The sequence below is a fragment of the Helianthus annuus genome, chromosome 17, assembly GCF_002127325.2.
Source record: "Helianthus annuus cultivar XRQ/B chromosome 17, HanXRQr2.0-SUNRISE, whole genome shotgun sequence".
Classification (NCBI taxonomy): Eukaryota; Viridiplantae; Streptophyta; class Magnoliopsida; order Asterales; family Asteraceae; genus Helianthus; species Helianthus annuus.
The window spans coordinates 101,887,886-101,906,498 of NC_035449.2; the positions used below are offsets into that span (position 1 = coordinate 101,887,886).

At 37.3% G+C, this 18,613-nt stretch overlaps 1 protein-coding gene across 1 annotated transcript; it reads left to right on the forward strand.

Annotated features, from left to right (window-relative positions):
- The first annotated feature begins 77 nt into the window (after nucleotides 1-77).
- On the forward strand, nucleotides 78-12,282 carry LOC118489319 (protein PLANT CADMIUM RESISTANCE 7-like). The gene is made up of 4 exons (XM_035987139.1): nucleotides 78-554; nucleotides 7,294-7,365; nucleotides 7,456-7,668; nucleotides 12,088-12,282. The coding sequence occupies exons 1-4, from the start codon at nucleotides 164-166 to the stop codon at nucleotides 12,150-12,152; spliced, it is 741 nt and encodes a 246-aa protein (XP_035843032.1). The 5' UTR covers nucleotides 78-163; the 3' UTR covers nucleotides 12,153-12,282.
- Nucleotides 12,283-18,613: the final 6,331 nt, after the last annotated feature.

An 18,613-nucleotide genomic window follows, 5' to 3' on the forward strand; every position in this document is an offset into this window, starting at 1 on the left:
AAAAAGAAAACAATAACGTTAATTACAAAACAAATTCTAGTGTAAACGGGTTTTTTGTCCTCATTATCTGTCGGCCGGCCATTGTAGCGAGGTGACAATGTTCCATAATTAATTAGCAAGTATATAGCCTTGAGGAGGATGATCTACTTAATGTAGTCTTACAATGGGACGTGTAGGTGGAAATTCTGTGAACGATAAGCCAAATCATAACCAACAGCCAGAACCAGAAGTAGCTGGCCATCAGTCAACTCCACCTCAAACTTTGCTTCATGTTACTGAGCCACAACTCGAACCTTTTGTTGAAGGTTCTCAGCCACCGCAACCCCCAGAAGGGACTGCGACAACCGGGCAACCCCAAATTTACATACAACCACAAATTTACATACAACCACAAATCCAAGTACCTCAATATGTCCAACCTCCCCCTCAACCGGTCCCTGAATATCAACCGCATTACCCTCCACCACCGCCACCACCACCACCACCACCACCACCAGTGCATCAACCGGAATGGACAACTGGGTTGTTTGACTGTATGGATGATCCTGAAAATGGTATTTCTTCATTAACCTTTTTTTTTTGTGTGTTCTACTCTTTGATGTTGAATAAATGATCATATGGCAAACACACACACACTGAAATGAAATAATACATAAAAGCAGCCCCTATTTGTAGTGATAGGTCAACAACTATTTATGTGTTTGACTTGTTAAGCACATACTTTGCATCCCCCCATGCATTCACTTGTAAAGTAAACTCAATCCAGCAGCACTTGTTTAAAGTGTGCGCTTCATCATAAATGCTCACTTGAAATCACAAGTCACAAAATAGATCCTTACGATCTCCCCTTGACTGACTTGTGTTACAAATCTCTTTGTCACTTGGGCCTTACAATCTCCCATTTGACTAATGATATCCTGTCTTGGTGAATTTACCAAAAACTCTCATCTGCGTGAGTGAGTTGACTCAGGGGGAGGATTCCTTCCTATCTTTGTATTTTCTGCACACTTCTTTGTTATATATATGATGAACTTGGTTCTATCTCGAGAGAAGTCAAGTTTGAATGATTATTGGGCGGGCCATCATGTCATTCATACCAACAGAACAGTTGCTATTATGAGGAGGTGTTGAAATATCCAGTGGATTCTTCACTCCGATAAGTTTCTTGAATTCCGCACTTGAGACGTTTTGTAGCAACAATCTGTTCACTCCAAAGTCTACTTGTTACTTATTTCACATCCGTTATGATATCCTCCTTACCATGTCATTTTATTATTAGTTTTATTTTATTATATGGAATGGAAGACTTTCAAAACATTTTTGAATTGATATCTTTTTTACTTTTCTAAAACATATCGATAATATTTTAAGAATTTTATATCAAAATACAACTAAAATCTTTTTGGTATTTTGTAAACATTATCAAAATTACAAGAATCTTTTCGGAGTTTTCTGAAACTGATATCAACATAAAGCACAAATATCCTTTTTTCTGTTTTTGAATTTCAACAGAAAAGAAAAGGATATTTGTGTTTTATGTGAAATTGAGAAAATGTATGTGTGGATGTGACATGACAAAGTGATGTGCAAAGCAGATAACGTTTTCAATAATAAATATGATTTTTTTTTACCATACTAGAACCTATAGAGTGGTCTCTTCAAACGAGAAAAAATCACGGTCACAATCAGCGAATAGAATTGGAATCAGAAACGCTTTATTGAAAATTGAATTAGAATTGTGATTACAAAGCCCTATATATAAAGATACTAGTTACAATTAGATACCCTCAATAATAACAGACTTGTCTAATAACTTAGTCTAACATTCCCCCGCAAGTTAAGGGCGGGGAACGACCTGCAACTTGGACCGTAGAAACTCAAATCTTTGAGGAGTTAATGGCTTCGTAAAAACATCAGCCATTTGGTCATCAGTTGAGATAAATTTGACAACTAGCTTTCCTTGACTGACTTGTTCGCGAACAAAGTGATAATCAACCTCAACGTGCTTCGTCCGGGCATGAAAAATTGGATTAGCAGAAAGATAAGTTACACCTAGATTATCACACCAAAGTGTTGGTGCCTTGCTATCCAAACCGAGTTCATTAAGGAGAGACTTTAACCAAATTAGTTCTGTAACAGTATCAGCAATGGCCTTGTATTCGGATTCTGTTGAAGATCGAGAGACAGTTCGTTGTTTTCGAGCAGACCAAGAGACAAGATTTGATCCCAAATAGATAGCATATCCCCCCCGTGGACCGACGATCGACTGGGCAACCTGCCCAGTCAGAATCCGAGAAGGCCGTAAGATTAGTGGCCCAGTGAGAGTCAGAAAAGGCTTGGAGCCTAGACTCCGTGTTATGACGAAATAAGAGGCCAAGATTAATCGTGCCCTTCAGATAACGAAGTATACGCTTCACACCAGCCCAATGATTTTCAGTAGGAGCATGCATAAATTGACACACCTTGTTAACGGCAAAGGCAATGTCTGGACGTGATAAAGTGGCATATTGAAGAGCACCAACGGTTTGCCTGTATCTGGAGGGATCATCAAGTAATGGACTGTCATCAGGCAAAAAGACTTGAGAGGTACGCATAGGAGACGAAACAGGTTTGCAATCCGCAAGGCCAACACGATGAAGAATATCAAGAACATATTTGCGTTGAGAAAGCACCAAGTCAGAACTACGGTGCACCACCTCAATACCCAAAAAATAGTGTAGTTGACCCATATCCTTAAGAGCAAACATAGAGTTCAGACGGTCAATGATACTAGTAACGGCCGTGGGATTGTTACCTGTGATAATAATGTCATCGACATACACAAGAAGATAAACAAGCGTGCCTGACGAGTTTAGAATAAATAGCGACGGGTCAGTTTTGGACCCGTAAAAGCCCAGCTGGTGAAGAGCGGCTGAAAGTTTCGTAAACCAGGCTCGAGGGGCTTGCTTGAGCCCATATAAAGACTTATGTAGTAAGCACACATGATTGGGCCTAGCAGGATCAACAAACCCAGTAGGTTGGCGCATGTAAACTGTCTTTTGGAGATCACCATGAAGAAATGCGGTCTGAACGTCCAACTGTCGTAAGGACCATTTGTTTGTGACAGCTAGTGACATGACAGTTCGAATAGTAGCCGGTTTGATTACCGGGCTGAATGTCTCATGATAATCAATGCCATGCTGTTGGAGAAACCCCTTAGCAACAAGTCGGGCCTTGTACATGCTAATCTTCCCATTTTGATCTGTTTTCAACCTGTAAACCCACTTACAATCAACCACGTTAGTATTAGGGACAGGTGGAACCAATGTCCACGTTCCATTTCTATGTAACGCAGCCAACTCGTCAGCCATTGCTTGGCGCCATTCTAAGGACTTGTTGGCAACGGTAAAAGAGGTAGGTTCAATAGGTGTAGGAGAGGGGGTGGTGGCAGTGTAGGCAGTAGGATCATAGCGGGTAGTTGGTTTAGGATTGGGACGAAGATTGGGAGGCCGAGGTCGGGGAGGAGGGGTGGTATCGGAAACTGGTTCAGGTGAGGAATCAGGAGTGGAAGGTGAGTCGGGAGTAGAAACCGGCGATCCGGGAGTAGAGATGGGTGAACCGATAGGAGAAGTAGGTGAGGTGGGTGGCGGGTTGGCTGATTGGAAAGGTGGTGGTGATACAGGTTTGGGTGGGAAACGGGGTTCAGGGAAGATAGATACATAGGGTGATTCGGATGGTAAGGAGGTTGGAGTGTGGAGAGATTGGTGATAGGGAAAGACATGTTCATTGAAACGAACATGACGAGCAATATATAACCGTTCGAAGGATGGATCAAAGCAACGGTAACCATGGTGAACTGGGCTGTATCCAAGGAAAACACAAGGGTTGGATCGAAAATCAATTTTATGACGATTGTACGGACGAAGATAAGGAAAACATTGGCATCCGAAAACACGAAGAAAAGAATAATCAGGTTTACATCTGAAGACATGTTCAAAAGGAGATTTGTTGGAGGAGACACGAGAGGGAAGCCGATTAATTAAGTAAACGGCTGTTTCAAATGCAAATTGCCAGAATCGTTGAGGAAGAGAGGACTGTGCTAGAAGTGTAAGTCCAGTTTCCACAACATGACGATGACGACGTTCTACAAAGCCATTTTGTTCGCTTGTATGAGGACAAGAACGACGGTGAATTATGCCAAGACTATTGCAAAAATGGTTAGAGGACGAAACTCGCCTCCCCAATCGGATTGAATGCATTTTAATTTGGTATTGAATTGTCGCTCAGTCATTTTAATAAAGTTGATTAGCACGGAGTAAACATCAGATTTATGAATTAAAGGATAAAACCACATATACCTAGAATGATGATCAACACACAATAAAAAGAAACGATAACCATTGAGAGACGGGGCATGCGAAGGCCCCCAAACATCACAATAAACAAGATCCAAAATATTATTACTATGAAAATTCGAGTCTGATAAAGGCAATTTAGAAGACTTTCCTAATTGACAAGAAGAACATAAATTATTTGATAACTTGTCTGAAATAGGTAAAGAACAATGTGAAATAATAGATCGAAAAACTTGATTATGAGGATGTCCCAAGCGTTGATGCCAAATGTTTGAGGGAGCTTTAACAGTAGTGAACGCAACTTTAGGTAACGACCTGAGCTGAGGAAGGCGAATGGAGTACAAACCCTGCTCACTGGGGCCCGTTAGGAGGATAGTGCGTGTAGACTCGTCCTTCACAACAAAATAAGATTAGTGAAATTCAAAGAAAACATCATTTTCTACACAAAACTTTTGAACGGATAAAAGGTTTTGTTTTAATTCAGGGACATGAAGTATATCAGATAGTTTAAAGGTTTTGGTTGGTGAGTAAACTTTGGAAGAGCTGATATGAAAAATAGGTATAGAATTACCGTTACCAACAATTAAAGAATCGTTACCGTAATAAGCCTCGGAGTTGTCAATGCTAGATAGATCTGGAGTGGCATGGTGATTAGCTCCAGTGTCGGGTTTCCAAGAGGAGCCTGATTGTGAGGCAGCATCCGAGTATGTAGCATAACTGACCTGTGGTGGTGCACGAGATTGATTCGGTTGATTTGGGCACTGAGAAGGTAGATGACCTATGCCACAACGGTTACAATGACCATACACCGTATTTTGAGTGGAAGCCCAAGAGAATTGTCGGGTGCCACTACTGTCCCGATTACGAGAATTTGAAGCTGCACGGAAGTTACCACGCGAAGAGCCACGAGAGCCACGGTTTCCTCGATTGTTGTTGAAAGACCCAGAGCCAAAGAAAGCTTGCGGGCGTGGTGAGGTAACAGGATTGAGTTGATATCCTAACTGAGAGGCCATGAGTTGAAGATTATGAAGTTGTTGCTGAATATAGTCAAGGTTGGGCTGTTGTGGAGGTGTAGTGGCAGCCGAGAGAGGCTGCTGTGTTGGTGTGGCAGCCGCTAAAAATGCTTGTGGAACCTGTGTATTGGCTGCCAACATCCTTGTAATCAGGATCACTTAACAACCCATGGAGCTCGTTGAAGCTAACAGGAGGAGAACGGGCCAAAAGATTGGCCTTGAGGCCATTATATTCTTCACGAAGCCCTGCAAGGGTAAGCATAACAAGATCCTTATCTTTCATCGGTTCTCCGATATTAGCCAAGGCAGTGGCATATTCTTGTGCCCGACTTAGATAGTCAGCAGGTTTCTCATCACCCTTCATGGTGATTCTGAGCAGTTGATTTTTTAAAGTAAAGTCATGAGAAGATGTAACTGGTGCATAGGCCCGTTCTAAAGATAGCCATACCTCACGTGAAGTTTTGCCCTAGATATGTTGAAAGGACTCCTCAGAGACAGTAGCGATGATAAGCATACGAATATGAGCATCATGGGACACCCAGGGTAAGTAGCTTGGGTTATCTGTTGTTGCTGATCCGTTGGTAACCTTCTGTTCAGGGCAGGGAACCGTACCATCTACGTAACCAAAGAGATTATGAGAGATGAGGAAGGATTCGATCATGGACCTCCAATATCCATAGTTAGTCGGTTTTAGGGTAAAGGCAAACTTGTGCGAATTATGAGTTGTTTTCTCTTTATTGGTAAAAATTGTGATAGCAGCCATGATGTAGTTGCAGGTCCAAATTGCAGGAATTGAGAGTTTGTTTCTGGATTTTTGCTGCTGTTTATCAATGAATTGCAGGATTGAGTCGTTGCAGGATTTTTGCTGCTGGCGGCTGTATTAGGGTTAGGAGCCGTGGGTTTTTTTTTGTTTTGGAAGGGAAAAAGGCTCTGATACCAAATCAGTGAATAGAATTGGAATCAGACGCTTTATTGAAAATTGAATTAGAATTGTGATTACAAAGCCCTATATATAAAGATACTAGTTACAATTAGATACCCTCAATAATAACAGACTTGTCTAATAACTTAGTCTAACAGTCACCGACCGGCCTCCTTGGCCGTTCCTGCACTCATTAACAAAGGATTTAAAAAAAAAGCATCATGTCTCTTGGATTTAAAATGAAGACCGATGATCGCCATCATAGTCTTGGATTTTGTCCTAATTCATAAACTTCTTGAAGCATCATGTCTCTTTTATCATTGAAAATTAGGATTCTTTTTCTTTAACCTTCCAAATTTGTTTTGGCATAAACCATTTGTGCATATCATGCGTTGAACTTTTCTTATTAGCAATGTTCAAAACAGTGGAAGCATAAGTTTAATAGTTCAAAACAACGTTTCAAGTCCATAATCATTATTACAGAAACCCAATAAGGGCTGAAGCGACCACTACAAATCAGTCACCAATCTTGAATCAAACCTTGAAATTGAACAATATTGAACTTGAAGATGGTTAAACCCCCAAATTCGAGCATCGTAGCTCTAATACCAATTGTAAATCCCTAGGTCCGCCGAATCCATTCAAATCATAAATTAAGATACGGAATCTCTCAATTGATGTGGTGAATCAACACGGACAATCAATATATACCGTCAAATATCAAGAAAGCCCCTATTTATAGGTGTAGATCAATAAGTATGCGATTCACCCTAAGCACATACTTTGCACCCCATGCAGTTCACTTATAATGTGAACGCTTCAACTCAACATGAATGCTCTTCAAACACTTGTTCAAAGTGTGCGCTTCATCATAAGCGCTCACCTTTTCATTTGAAATCACAAGTCACAAAATAGGTCCTTACATTGAAATAGTTCTCTTTTATGTGTATAGAGATCCAATAAAACATGTTTTCTCGGATAATAAACACTAATAGTTTGTTTTGTAATTTACCATGGTGTTCAGCTATCATTACTTTGTGTTGTCCCTGTGTGACATTCGGACAAATCGCAAATAGAATCGACAATGGAAGAACTTGTAAGTAGTTAGTTACCAATAAAGCATAACTATGTATCTTACTTATACTTGAGTTTTAAGATGTTGATGTATAGTATCATGTTGATTCAGCATGTGAGACAGCTGGATGCATCTACACTGGAATCGCTTTGTGCATTGCAATGCCATGCATATATTCATGCACATATAGAACTAAACTTAGAAACCACTTTGGCCTTTATGAGACGCCTGCATCTGACTGCATAACTCACTTGTGTTGCGAGTATTGTGCACTTTGTCAAGAATACAGGGAGCTCAATTATAGGGGCTTGAATCCATCAGCAGGTATGTACGTTTCTTTAACTTTTTTTTAACAGCAAATTTGGTTCACTGACGGACCACTGGAGTAGCATCGTGTCACTAGAGGAGCCACCAGATCATATCCATCCCCACTAGGCATAATGTCTATACACCAATTCAGTAGGAAACACAATAAATATGAGAAAAACCCCCCGTTGTGGGAATCGAACTCAAGACTTATTGGTCACAAAGCTTTATCCCACCCTAGATGACACTAGGCTATAAAGCCATGGGCATTTTCTTTTAACTTAATTAGTGTGATTGACCTTTAATTAAATAACACATTCAAAGATTAATCAAAACTGGGTGCTAAAAACTTTTATTACTCTATTAAATCTCCACATTGCACTTAAGAGTTGAGGCACTGTATTCTCATATTGCAACAATAGGTTGTGAAGAGTTGTTGCCGCTTGCAATGCTTCTTTCTGAGTGACCGCTTCCAAAGGTACTGAATCATCATCAACCGGATTTTGAACGATATCCGCCATAGTTTCGTCAATGCTTTGAACCTCGTAACATTCATTATTTTCAGCTAGATAATCCAACAACTCATTCACATCCATTTTGTGCCGATAATGCATTCCTGTAATCTTGAACCGACATGAAAATTTTGAAGGTCGATGTATTAATTTGAGAGTTGCTCACGAATACAAGCCAACTATTTAAATGAATAATTTATTAACTTATCGATATAATAATATCTTGCTAAATTAATAAAATATCTCGGTTCCAACATTATTAATTTATAGAAGTTTTACGTTATTTCATTAAGCACAAATATCAAGATGTTACCTTTTTTGAATACACACCAAAAGATGTTAGCTTGCGCTTGTGAGCTCGTATTAAGATAAAAATTATAAAATACTAGGCTAATACCCGCGTTAAACATGGTTTCAAAAAAGAAAACAAATTGTTTTTGTTGAAATTTAATGTCGTGTAAAAACACATAACAAATGATTCAAATCTTTATATGTGAATAACCACTTTCTGTCTCATCCAAATCTTTATCTTCATCTCTATAAGTCAACTAAAAATCATGTTTTTTTTCTAAATTTATCTCTAAATTTTATTTATCTTCTAGAAACCCCATACATCCCATTCTTCATCTCTATAGCATATTCTTGCATTTATTAATTCAACTTGTCCTTGCCCGAACCAAAATGACCATCACTTGACAACGTTTTGACATATTACAAACCCGACATAAACGGGCTACTAGGTCTCTCAACATTACCAATTACCCCGTTACTCTAAGCAACAACTTCTATTGATCAAAATATTTTGTACAAATCCAAAAAATAGCTCAACGGTACAAACTCATTATGATCAGTTATTGCTAAGAAAGCTCAAGCGTCAACTTATACCACAAATCTATCTAGAAAATTTTCACATTTGTATCCATCATTTAGACATACCGATACATAAACTTGTTACATAATGAATGAAGATCCTCACCATAAATCGCCCAGATAGCTTTTCGCCTCTTAGTGGTTATTAGCATGGCTCCTATAAACATCATATTAAAAACAACTCAGTTAACCCAAATAATGTTAAGAAAAAATTAAATTCAAATTCTTGCAAGAAATTTAAGGAGCAAAAAAATGGCTAACCGACCTAAACAGAGTGTCTTGGCATACTCCGAACAAACTTCACCACTTCTATCATAAGATTGACTGTTCTCTAAGATTGACTGTTCTCTGAACAAACTTCACCACATCAGTCATAAGATTCACTCAATAACCCAACTGTCCGAAAAGTACATCTACATCATTGGTACTAACTGCAAAAGGTCATAGCATAAAGTTTTCCATCAACCTGGTATCAGCCTGGTTTCGGTAAATGACCTATAGAACATACTTGTCAAAGTTAAATGCTTGTAAAATATTCTTGTAGGAGTTGGAATAAATAAACAATAATCAATAATCAACAATCAATATTCTTGTAGGACCTGGTTTCGACGAACCGTTTCGACTACCGTTTCGAGGCGAACCGTTTCGACCGGTACCGTTTCGAATCGAACCGCTTCAACCTGAACCGTTTCGACGCGAACCGTTTCGACCTGTACCGTTTCGACCCGAACTGGTGGTTGTGGGTGCCGGAGTGATGGATTCCAATTCATTTGACAACCAAACACAACAAAAATGGAATTGAGATTCCAATTCCAACTATTTCCAATTCCAATTGGAATGTTTAAATTCCAAATCCAATTCCTTTAAATTCTAATTCCTATACAAATTCCAATTTCAATTCCAAATTATTTCGCGAACCAAACGCCCTTAGGGAGCATTAAGTGTAAATTCCTAAAGGCTAGGTTTAGGCATGATCGGTTATAGGGTATTGTTTATGGAAGGTTTTCTGGCATACATGCATACATTATATACTATTTAATTTGCAACATTTTGTTGCAATGATAGTTGTATCATGTGCATTGTAAACATCTTGTTGCAATGATAGTTGTAGCATGTGCATTAATTAACTATATATTAATTTATAACATTTTGTTGCATTATTAGTTGTAATTTTAGCAAAAATGGTTGTACCCACTTGATTTTTTTTTGTTGTATTATTAGTTGTAATTTTAGCAAACATTTTGTTGCATTATTAGTTGTAATTTTAGCAAAAATGGTTGTACCCACTTGATTTTTTTGTTGCATTATTAGTTGTAATTTTAGCAAAATGATTTTACCCACTTGATTTTTTTTCTTTAATTTTTATTTTGTCTTTAATTATTATTTTACTTTTAACCCAAATACTTTAATAATTTTACAACCTAATCACAACATCATTGGTTGTAACATGTGCTTAAGTGGTTGCAATGATAGTTGTACCATGTGCATTGTAAACAACTTGTTGCAATGATAGTTGTAGCATGTGCATTAATTAACTATATATTAATTTATAACATTTTATTGCATTATTAGTTGTAATTTTAGCAAAAATGGTTGTACCCACTTGATTTTTTTTTGTTGCATTATTAGTTGTAATTTTAGCAAACATTTTGTTGCATTATTAGTTGTAATTTTAGCAAAAATGGTTGTACCCACTTGATTTTTTTTTGTTGCATTATTAGTTGTAATTTTAGCAAAAATGATTGTACCCACTTGATTTTTTTTTCTTTAATTTTTATTTTGTCTTTAATTATTATTTTACTTTTAACCCAAATACTTTAATAATTTTACAACTTAATCACAACATCATTGGTTGTAACATGTGCTTAAGTGGTTGTACCTTAGTCAAATATAGGTTGTAAGTTGTGTTTAAGTGGTTGTATCGTTATCAAATAATAATGGTTTCATTACCTTACCAAATTTAATATGTTTTGTATGCATGTATGGTTATAAATTGTGCTTAAGTGATTGTACCCTAATCAAATAATAGTTTCATTATCTTACCATATTCAATTGGTTTGATTCATTCAAAGTTGTGTTGTTTTATTTGTAAATTACTATTATTTATAATAATCTAATTAATTTAGCCAAAATCTTGTATAAATATAATTTGCAACATATTGATGCAATGGTTGTTGTAATGTATGCATTATGGTTTGTATAGTGGTAATAATGTATATTATATATAGATTACGATGAACATGTCAAACGGGAAAAAATAGACGCGGGTTCATCGTAACGCGTGAGTCCTGAATCAACTTAGTTATTTTATTCTATGTTTTACGTTTCGATTTAATTTCTTCGCCTTAACACCGCAACTTCAGTGTCGGTGGTCGCTGATAGTAGGGTAGCATTAGTGTTCGTCCTCGCCGCAACGCGCGGGGTGTTTAATACTAGTTAAATTTTATAAATAGACTACACATTCCACCTCGATGCATAATAATGTATCATCTATACCCCTGAACACGGGACATTAAACGATAAAGAGTATCATTTTTTATGTTTCAACAAACTACAATTGTTGCAGTAGTTACAAACATGTTTTTTTCCTTTTAGGACTTTGGGTATACTTTAATCTAACTTAACTCCACCTAAGTGACACATCAACTTTTTTTTTCTCATTTCACTTTGTTTCACTCTAAGGAAACGGTTTAACATGTTAACACATAACTTATTTAATGCACTTTAACATTGGGTTTTTGTCTAAAAAAGAAAATAATAATTAGTTCAATCTCTAGATGTTAGAGTACACCCCATGGCCTTAGCCAAGAACGAAATGTCTTCCCATGGAATTTTAAGAAGTCTAATAATACAAAATCAATTAAATAGTTTTTTCCTTACAGTTAACAAATTACTAGTGATAATGCGACATGAGTATAACAGGATTTAATCTATGTGATTTTTATTGAAAAATCTCCAAATACAATGAACCATATATTTATTAGTTGTTTTGATATAAATTAGAAATACATGAAGTTAATAGAAACAATTCACTGACGTAATTATCGTTGTGTAGGATGGATGAATACAGAGTTGCAACAACAGCGAATGGTTCCCCCTAGCTACCAAACCATGAAATGAACTCTTGCTACTATGCTTGATTGACCATCACTCAAAATTCTAAAATTTGGATTATAAATAAATATGTGGCTGTTTGAATTTTTTGATACATAATTCCGTTTTGGTATTTACCTTGTTTGTAGAGAATAAAATATATACAATTTATCATCTAATTATGTTTTATAAAAACTCAAGCTTGATGGTACAATTTTGAGTTAATATCCACTAACTCTACCTAGGTGGTATTAGTTTAGTCTTGTTTTGTAAAGAGTATATAAAAATCAATACATACTAACTAGTGTGTAGTTTTTTTTTTTTCTCTTTTTATGTAAATTATCTAATAAAACGTTGCCAAGTCATTCCCCCACTAATTAGTTTAAAAAAATGGTTTTATAAAATTTTTGTTGCAGAATAAACATGGTCTCCTTGCAACACATTACCTAACAATTCCCCAGCACAAAACAACACTACAATCCACCCACGAGAGCATTTTACTAAGAGACTTTGCATAATTACCTTCCACTAGCATTAAAAACCCCCCACACCTGGCCACACCAATCACATGTCCTCTCTCCCTCTCATCTTCCCATTTCACGGCAAGAAGACATCCAAAGCAAAGCACCAGCACACTTTGTCTTCCTTTTTATAAAACATCTACACCTTTTGTCTCTAGCTTTTTACACTAGGAACACCCACACTACCTTTTGGAGGCCGATTTTATTAAAATCATCCTTACAAACTTGTTTTCAAGTCCTTCACATAGGAGTTGGTGTCCCAAAGATCCAACACAATCCCCATTGTTGGTAGTGTAACATCTTGAGTCTTTTTTTTAACAACAAATTAGCTGAATTTTCATTTTACTTCAAATGGCCAACATATGTTGTTCAAATCCTCATCCCAAGTTCGAATCCTTCTCAGCTCACCCATGTTTACATAATTTGCATTTAGTAGGAATTGAACCGAGAAGCTCCACAATCCTGAGTCTTCTAAATGAAGTGGAATAGGCACAAATAATTTATAATTTATATTTTATATATTGTCAATCGACTAAAATGATTAAAGTATTAGGTACTGATATGAACCAATCGGATTTGGGATAAATAATCCGTTGAGTGGATTAATCTCAAAAGAAAACAGCAGGAAGCAAGATTTGAGAAAACTCTCTTTTAATATTTTTCATTTATAAACTCAAAATAATACAAGCATCAAATATATAAAAGAGGAAATAGATAACTACCCACTAACTCATTACTAACTTACCCACATACCATGCAACACTTGCATGCCAATTTAAATACTAAACTGATTCTTAATTCTAAAACATAACATTAATAAAAACAAATAATCCTAATATATTATTCCACATATGGATGCACACATCAGGTACCAACACGAGTAATTACTAGCATAGGATACCATTTAATAATGAAAAAAATACATTATATTTGACCCTAGTCTGTATATAATAGAACTTAGAGTAAAAATGCTAAAATCGTCACTGAAATTTGGTCATACTTGCGTGTTTCATTCAAAAACACAAAAATGTCCTTCACCTTAACAAAATATATTATATTTGATCCTAGTAGTTTTGGTGGAAATGGCAAAAAAAAAAAAAAAAAAAAATGTCAAGGACTCAAATAGTCAAATGCACAAAAAAAATCTTTTTGGATGGAACAAGCAAAGATGTCCAAACCTCATGGACGATTTTGGCACTTTACTCTAAAACTTAAAATGTATAGAAAAATGAACTTGTGCCAATAAACACCCACCACCCCCAAAAACCTAAACCCCCACCCCCCTCTCGACAAAAAAAAAAAAAAAAAAAAAAATGGGGCGGGTGAGGGGGGAGGGGGTTAGCTTTTTGGGTGGTGGTGGGTGTTTAGTTTTTTTTTTTTTTTTTTTTTTTTTGTAGTGAGTTTTTTTTAGAAGTCTTTGTACCCTTCTTACAATTAGGAGCCTTTGTATTTGATCCTAATCCTTTAAATCTAATAGCCATCTTCCTTTGTTGTTTTGAATGGTTGTTTGGTTGGATTTTAAATCACACTAGTCTTTTTAAGTCGCGCGTTGCGGCAAAACGAATCATATAATAATGTAAAACAAACGTTATTTTAAAATGAAGGTTGTTGTTTAGAAAGTCCAACCGTTATAATCGGTTTAGTTTAGCACGATACCATTTTACAATACCAAATAAATACTCTATTTCAAATAAGTCACACCCCCAAAATCCACCCGCGGAGTACTACCGCTTGAAGGCGTGACTGACCAGGATCCAGCCACCAATCATACTGAACAAGCATGTAAACAGTTATAAAAGTTTAACCAATACGATTGGTGTTTCAAACAAACAAAGTTTAAGTTGCAAGCGGAAGCATAAGTTTAAAGTTATAACATCAGTTCAAATGTTTTCAAATAGAACATGACACGCAGCGATCCGTGTCCCACAACGACTCTCCTCCATGCAAGCTCCAGCTGAGTACCTATGGTCCTGCAAAGCATGTAGTAACGAGTCAACAACTAGTTGAGTGAGTTCACAGTTGGGTGTTCATTTTAGTTGTTTCGAAAACAGTTTCCTTTAGCTGGCATCCTGCCGTGGGGGTTACCCCATAGTTTAAAAACGTGACTTGTTCATTCCCAGTTACTCCGGCATTCCAGCCGTGGGGGCTACCCCATGTTAGTTATCAGGCATTTCGGCCGTGGGGGCTACCCCATGCGTACACTAGACTCGTTACCATATCGACTGCTGACTGTAGTCATGTTTATGTGCCCTGAAAACATCAATGTCTATCATCATTGACGTGCCCCAGATCCATTAGTTCACGCCCGTCCTCTGCGGCACGGTGTGAGGTTTGTCAGACCTAAATAGCGCTATCTAACTAATGACCCGCTCGCCATTGGCCCGGCGATTAAGTCGATACAAAAAGGAGGGACTTCGTGATAGAGTTTTAGTCTAGTACGAGTTATCCGTCCATCCGGACGAGGAATCACATTCCTGAACCATAGCTGTCCTACCCAAGGAGGACGAGGAATCCACGTTCCTTAACCCCGTTCCCAACCCAGGGAATCCCATGCTTTGTAGAGGGTGTGAACTCACCTTGGTTTGCTCGGTAGTAACACAGAAAGGTCAATCAAGTCGCAAGTAGTCAATTACGTCCTAACATAGATACCACTTATAATCAGATTCAAACCAAGCAGTGCACGTACAAGTAGTAGTCATGGCATACACGTTTAACATTAACAGCTCACAGTTAACAGTCATATACAACCCAAAGTCTAAGTGTGAGGCCCTAACAGTTGGGCTCGTGATAACAGGCCCAAACAATACGTCAACAGTAACACAGAAGTCCATAAGCCTGGCCCATAAATCGGAGGCCCGAAATTAAGCAAGCCCATTAAGTGTGGTTGCGAGTCGCAACAAGACTCGCAACTACGTGGTCTCGGGTTGTGCTGCTTTTGGTTGCGAGTCGTAACCGGACTCGCAATCATGGTCTCGGGTCATGCTGTTTGTGCTGATCATAGGTGGTTGCGAGTCGCAACCTATGTCGCAACCGTGGTTTCGGCTGATCATGCTAAGGTCTCGAGTCGCAACGGGACTCGTAACCTGTGTCGCAACCTGTGGTCTCGGCTTGTCATGTTATGGTTGCGAGTCGTAACCAGGTGTTCTCGACTCGCAACTGGTGTCGCAACGTGGAGGTTTCGAGTCGCAACCAGGGGTCTCGACTCCCCAACAGTTGCTGATTCTGCACAGTTGTACTATCCAATAGAATTCAAATGTCATGCAACATTATATGGTACTATCCACTAAAACATGTTTTGTTGTCTAACCATTACCAAAAACGGATCAAACAATTCAGATTTCAAACATTCAAACCACATTCATATCATATTCAACAAGTTCTTCATATATTCAAGTCATGTTCATCATATATTCATAACACAAACATTAAGTTCTTCATTTATTCAAAGCATAAACAACCCTTATTCTACCAAATTATGAACAAGCATCAAAACACTTAGCACAACACACAAACTCGGTTTTTATACAAATCCGATTACATAACAAGTGCAACCCGGTTTCATGTTCATCATTATAAGTGGTTTGAATCACATTTAGACACAAGATGCCATAACCCATCATGCAATATATATCCGAAATCAAGACATATTAATCGATTATCAACATTATACATATTAGAACATCATATACATTAAGAACATTGTGCAAACACTAACATTCAAACACAATAAACATCCTATCATCCCTTTTTATCATCTAACAACAACAAACATCAATCTAAACGCCATAAATACTAACCGGTTGGTGAGGGGTGTGTGTGGCTTCTAACCGATTGAGTGTGAGCCGCTCCAAACGTCCAAAGATCCGAGAATGATGAAGTGTTTGTGTCTTAAGGGTTTTAGTGAGAGGGAAGGAGTGAGAGTGTGGGTGTGTTGGTTGCCCAAGAAAATGGCAAGGATGGTTACAAGCATAATATATATACTTGTTTCACAATGCACCCTAAAGGGCTTAGGAATCGGTTAAAGGGGGTTTACGGCCCAAGTGGCCCAACCGATTACTGTTCACTCGAGACCACATGGTCTCGAGTCGGGTCCTTGTTGTTTCGGTTCATATACATACTCGCATACACATAATATAACATGTAATTCACATAAAATATTCACATATATCATTGCACCAAACATGTCAACTAATCACATAACGTACAAGTATGTTACATCAAGTCACGACGAAAGGTTCTAAATTTCGAGTTGTCACAAAATAAGTATTCATTTTTAAAAAAAATTATACCGGAATACTGAGAAACAAATTAAGCAAACTACGTGCTTAGGTTTTAGAAAAAGTTAACATACGTCAGTTTTAAAAAAAAATTAAATTAAAACGATAAATAAGATATGTTAAAACTTAAAAAAAAAATGATTATAAAACGATAAATAAGATATGTTAAGCAAACTATTCATGGCCCTTATTTCATAATGAACGCTACCTTAGAGCTTGCATCCGCCCATTTACGGAAAACTTGTACATTATCAATATATACATTAAAAAGACCATGTATTATATGTATTAAAAAAAACCATGTTCCCTACCAAATATGCATTATACTTATGTAGGATTTTATTGTAATAGTGTAGCACATGAAATGATATGATGAGATGGAAAGAAAAAAATAAAAGAAAAAAGAGGTTTTAACGGAATGAAGCAAAACCACTACAACACTTTTGTATTAAATTTCTGATTTGGTTATATATATATATTACAGTAAGAATTATGATGCACAGCGCCCTTATTTCATAATGAACGCTACCTTAGAGCTTGCATCCGCCAATTTACGGAAAACTTGTACATTATCAATATATACATTAAAAAGACCATGTATTATATGTATTTAAAAAAACTATGTTCCCTACCAAATATGCATTATACTTAGGTAGGATTTTATTGTAATAGTGTAGCACATGAAATAATATGATATGATGAGATGGAAAGAAAAAAATAAAAGAAAAAAGAGGTTTTAACGGAATGAAGCAAAACCACTACAACACTTTTGTATCACGTGGTTTCTGAGAGAGAGGTTTAATCCAAGATGGATGCTCGTAAGAATTATGATGCACAGCCGGACCGTGGTAAGCCACCATTAAACTCTAAGGTTGCTGGTAGTCGCGGTATGAATGATGGTAATCCTAAACTTGCTCGAAGAGGTATCTTCAAACTGAATTCAGTACCTAAACCGATTAATATAATAGATGAGCTTGAAAAGATCTCTGTGCCGGTTCCTTTGCCTGTCAAGGAATCTTCACCGGACATGGATTTTTCACAGAATAGTATGGAAGACGGTGGGAGTTTGGATGAATTTAACTTAGAGAAGTCACAGCCGCTTGTTGCTGAAAGGGTTAGAGAAGTCATAGAGAAGGTAGACAATGTTATGGATGACGGCGGATGTGTGCAGGATGTTCGTTTGAAGAGTTCAGAGCCGAATGATGATGGTCAGGTTCAACGGCAGGGAGATGGTCCAAACCAGCCAAAGCCGTCTTATGCTGAATCAGTGCTCAACATAAAGTTAGGTAAGGTAAACTTTAGATCCCTGGATAGTTCGGTCAAGCATGAGGGGTGTGATGTGGTTTTACTTCATGAATCGGTAAGGGCAGTTAAAGATAAACTAGCGAATACACTATATGGCTATTTCTTGGGGGATCGAATTGCATATCCTGTGGTGGAGTTTTTTGTCAGGAACAATTGGAAAAAGTTTGGGTTACAAAAGTCAATGATGAATGCAAACAGTTTTTTCTTCTTTAAATTTGCGGATGAAACAGGTATGATGAATGTACTAAAAGAAGGTCCATGGATTATTAGATCACAACCTATTTGCCTGGATGTTTGGTCCCCGTCGATTAAGTTGGAAAAGAAAGAAGTTAAAAAGTTGCAAATATGGGTCAAAATTCATGATGTCCCAATCGCCGCTTATACG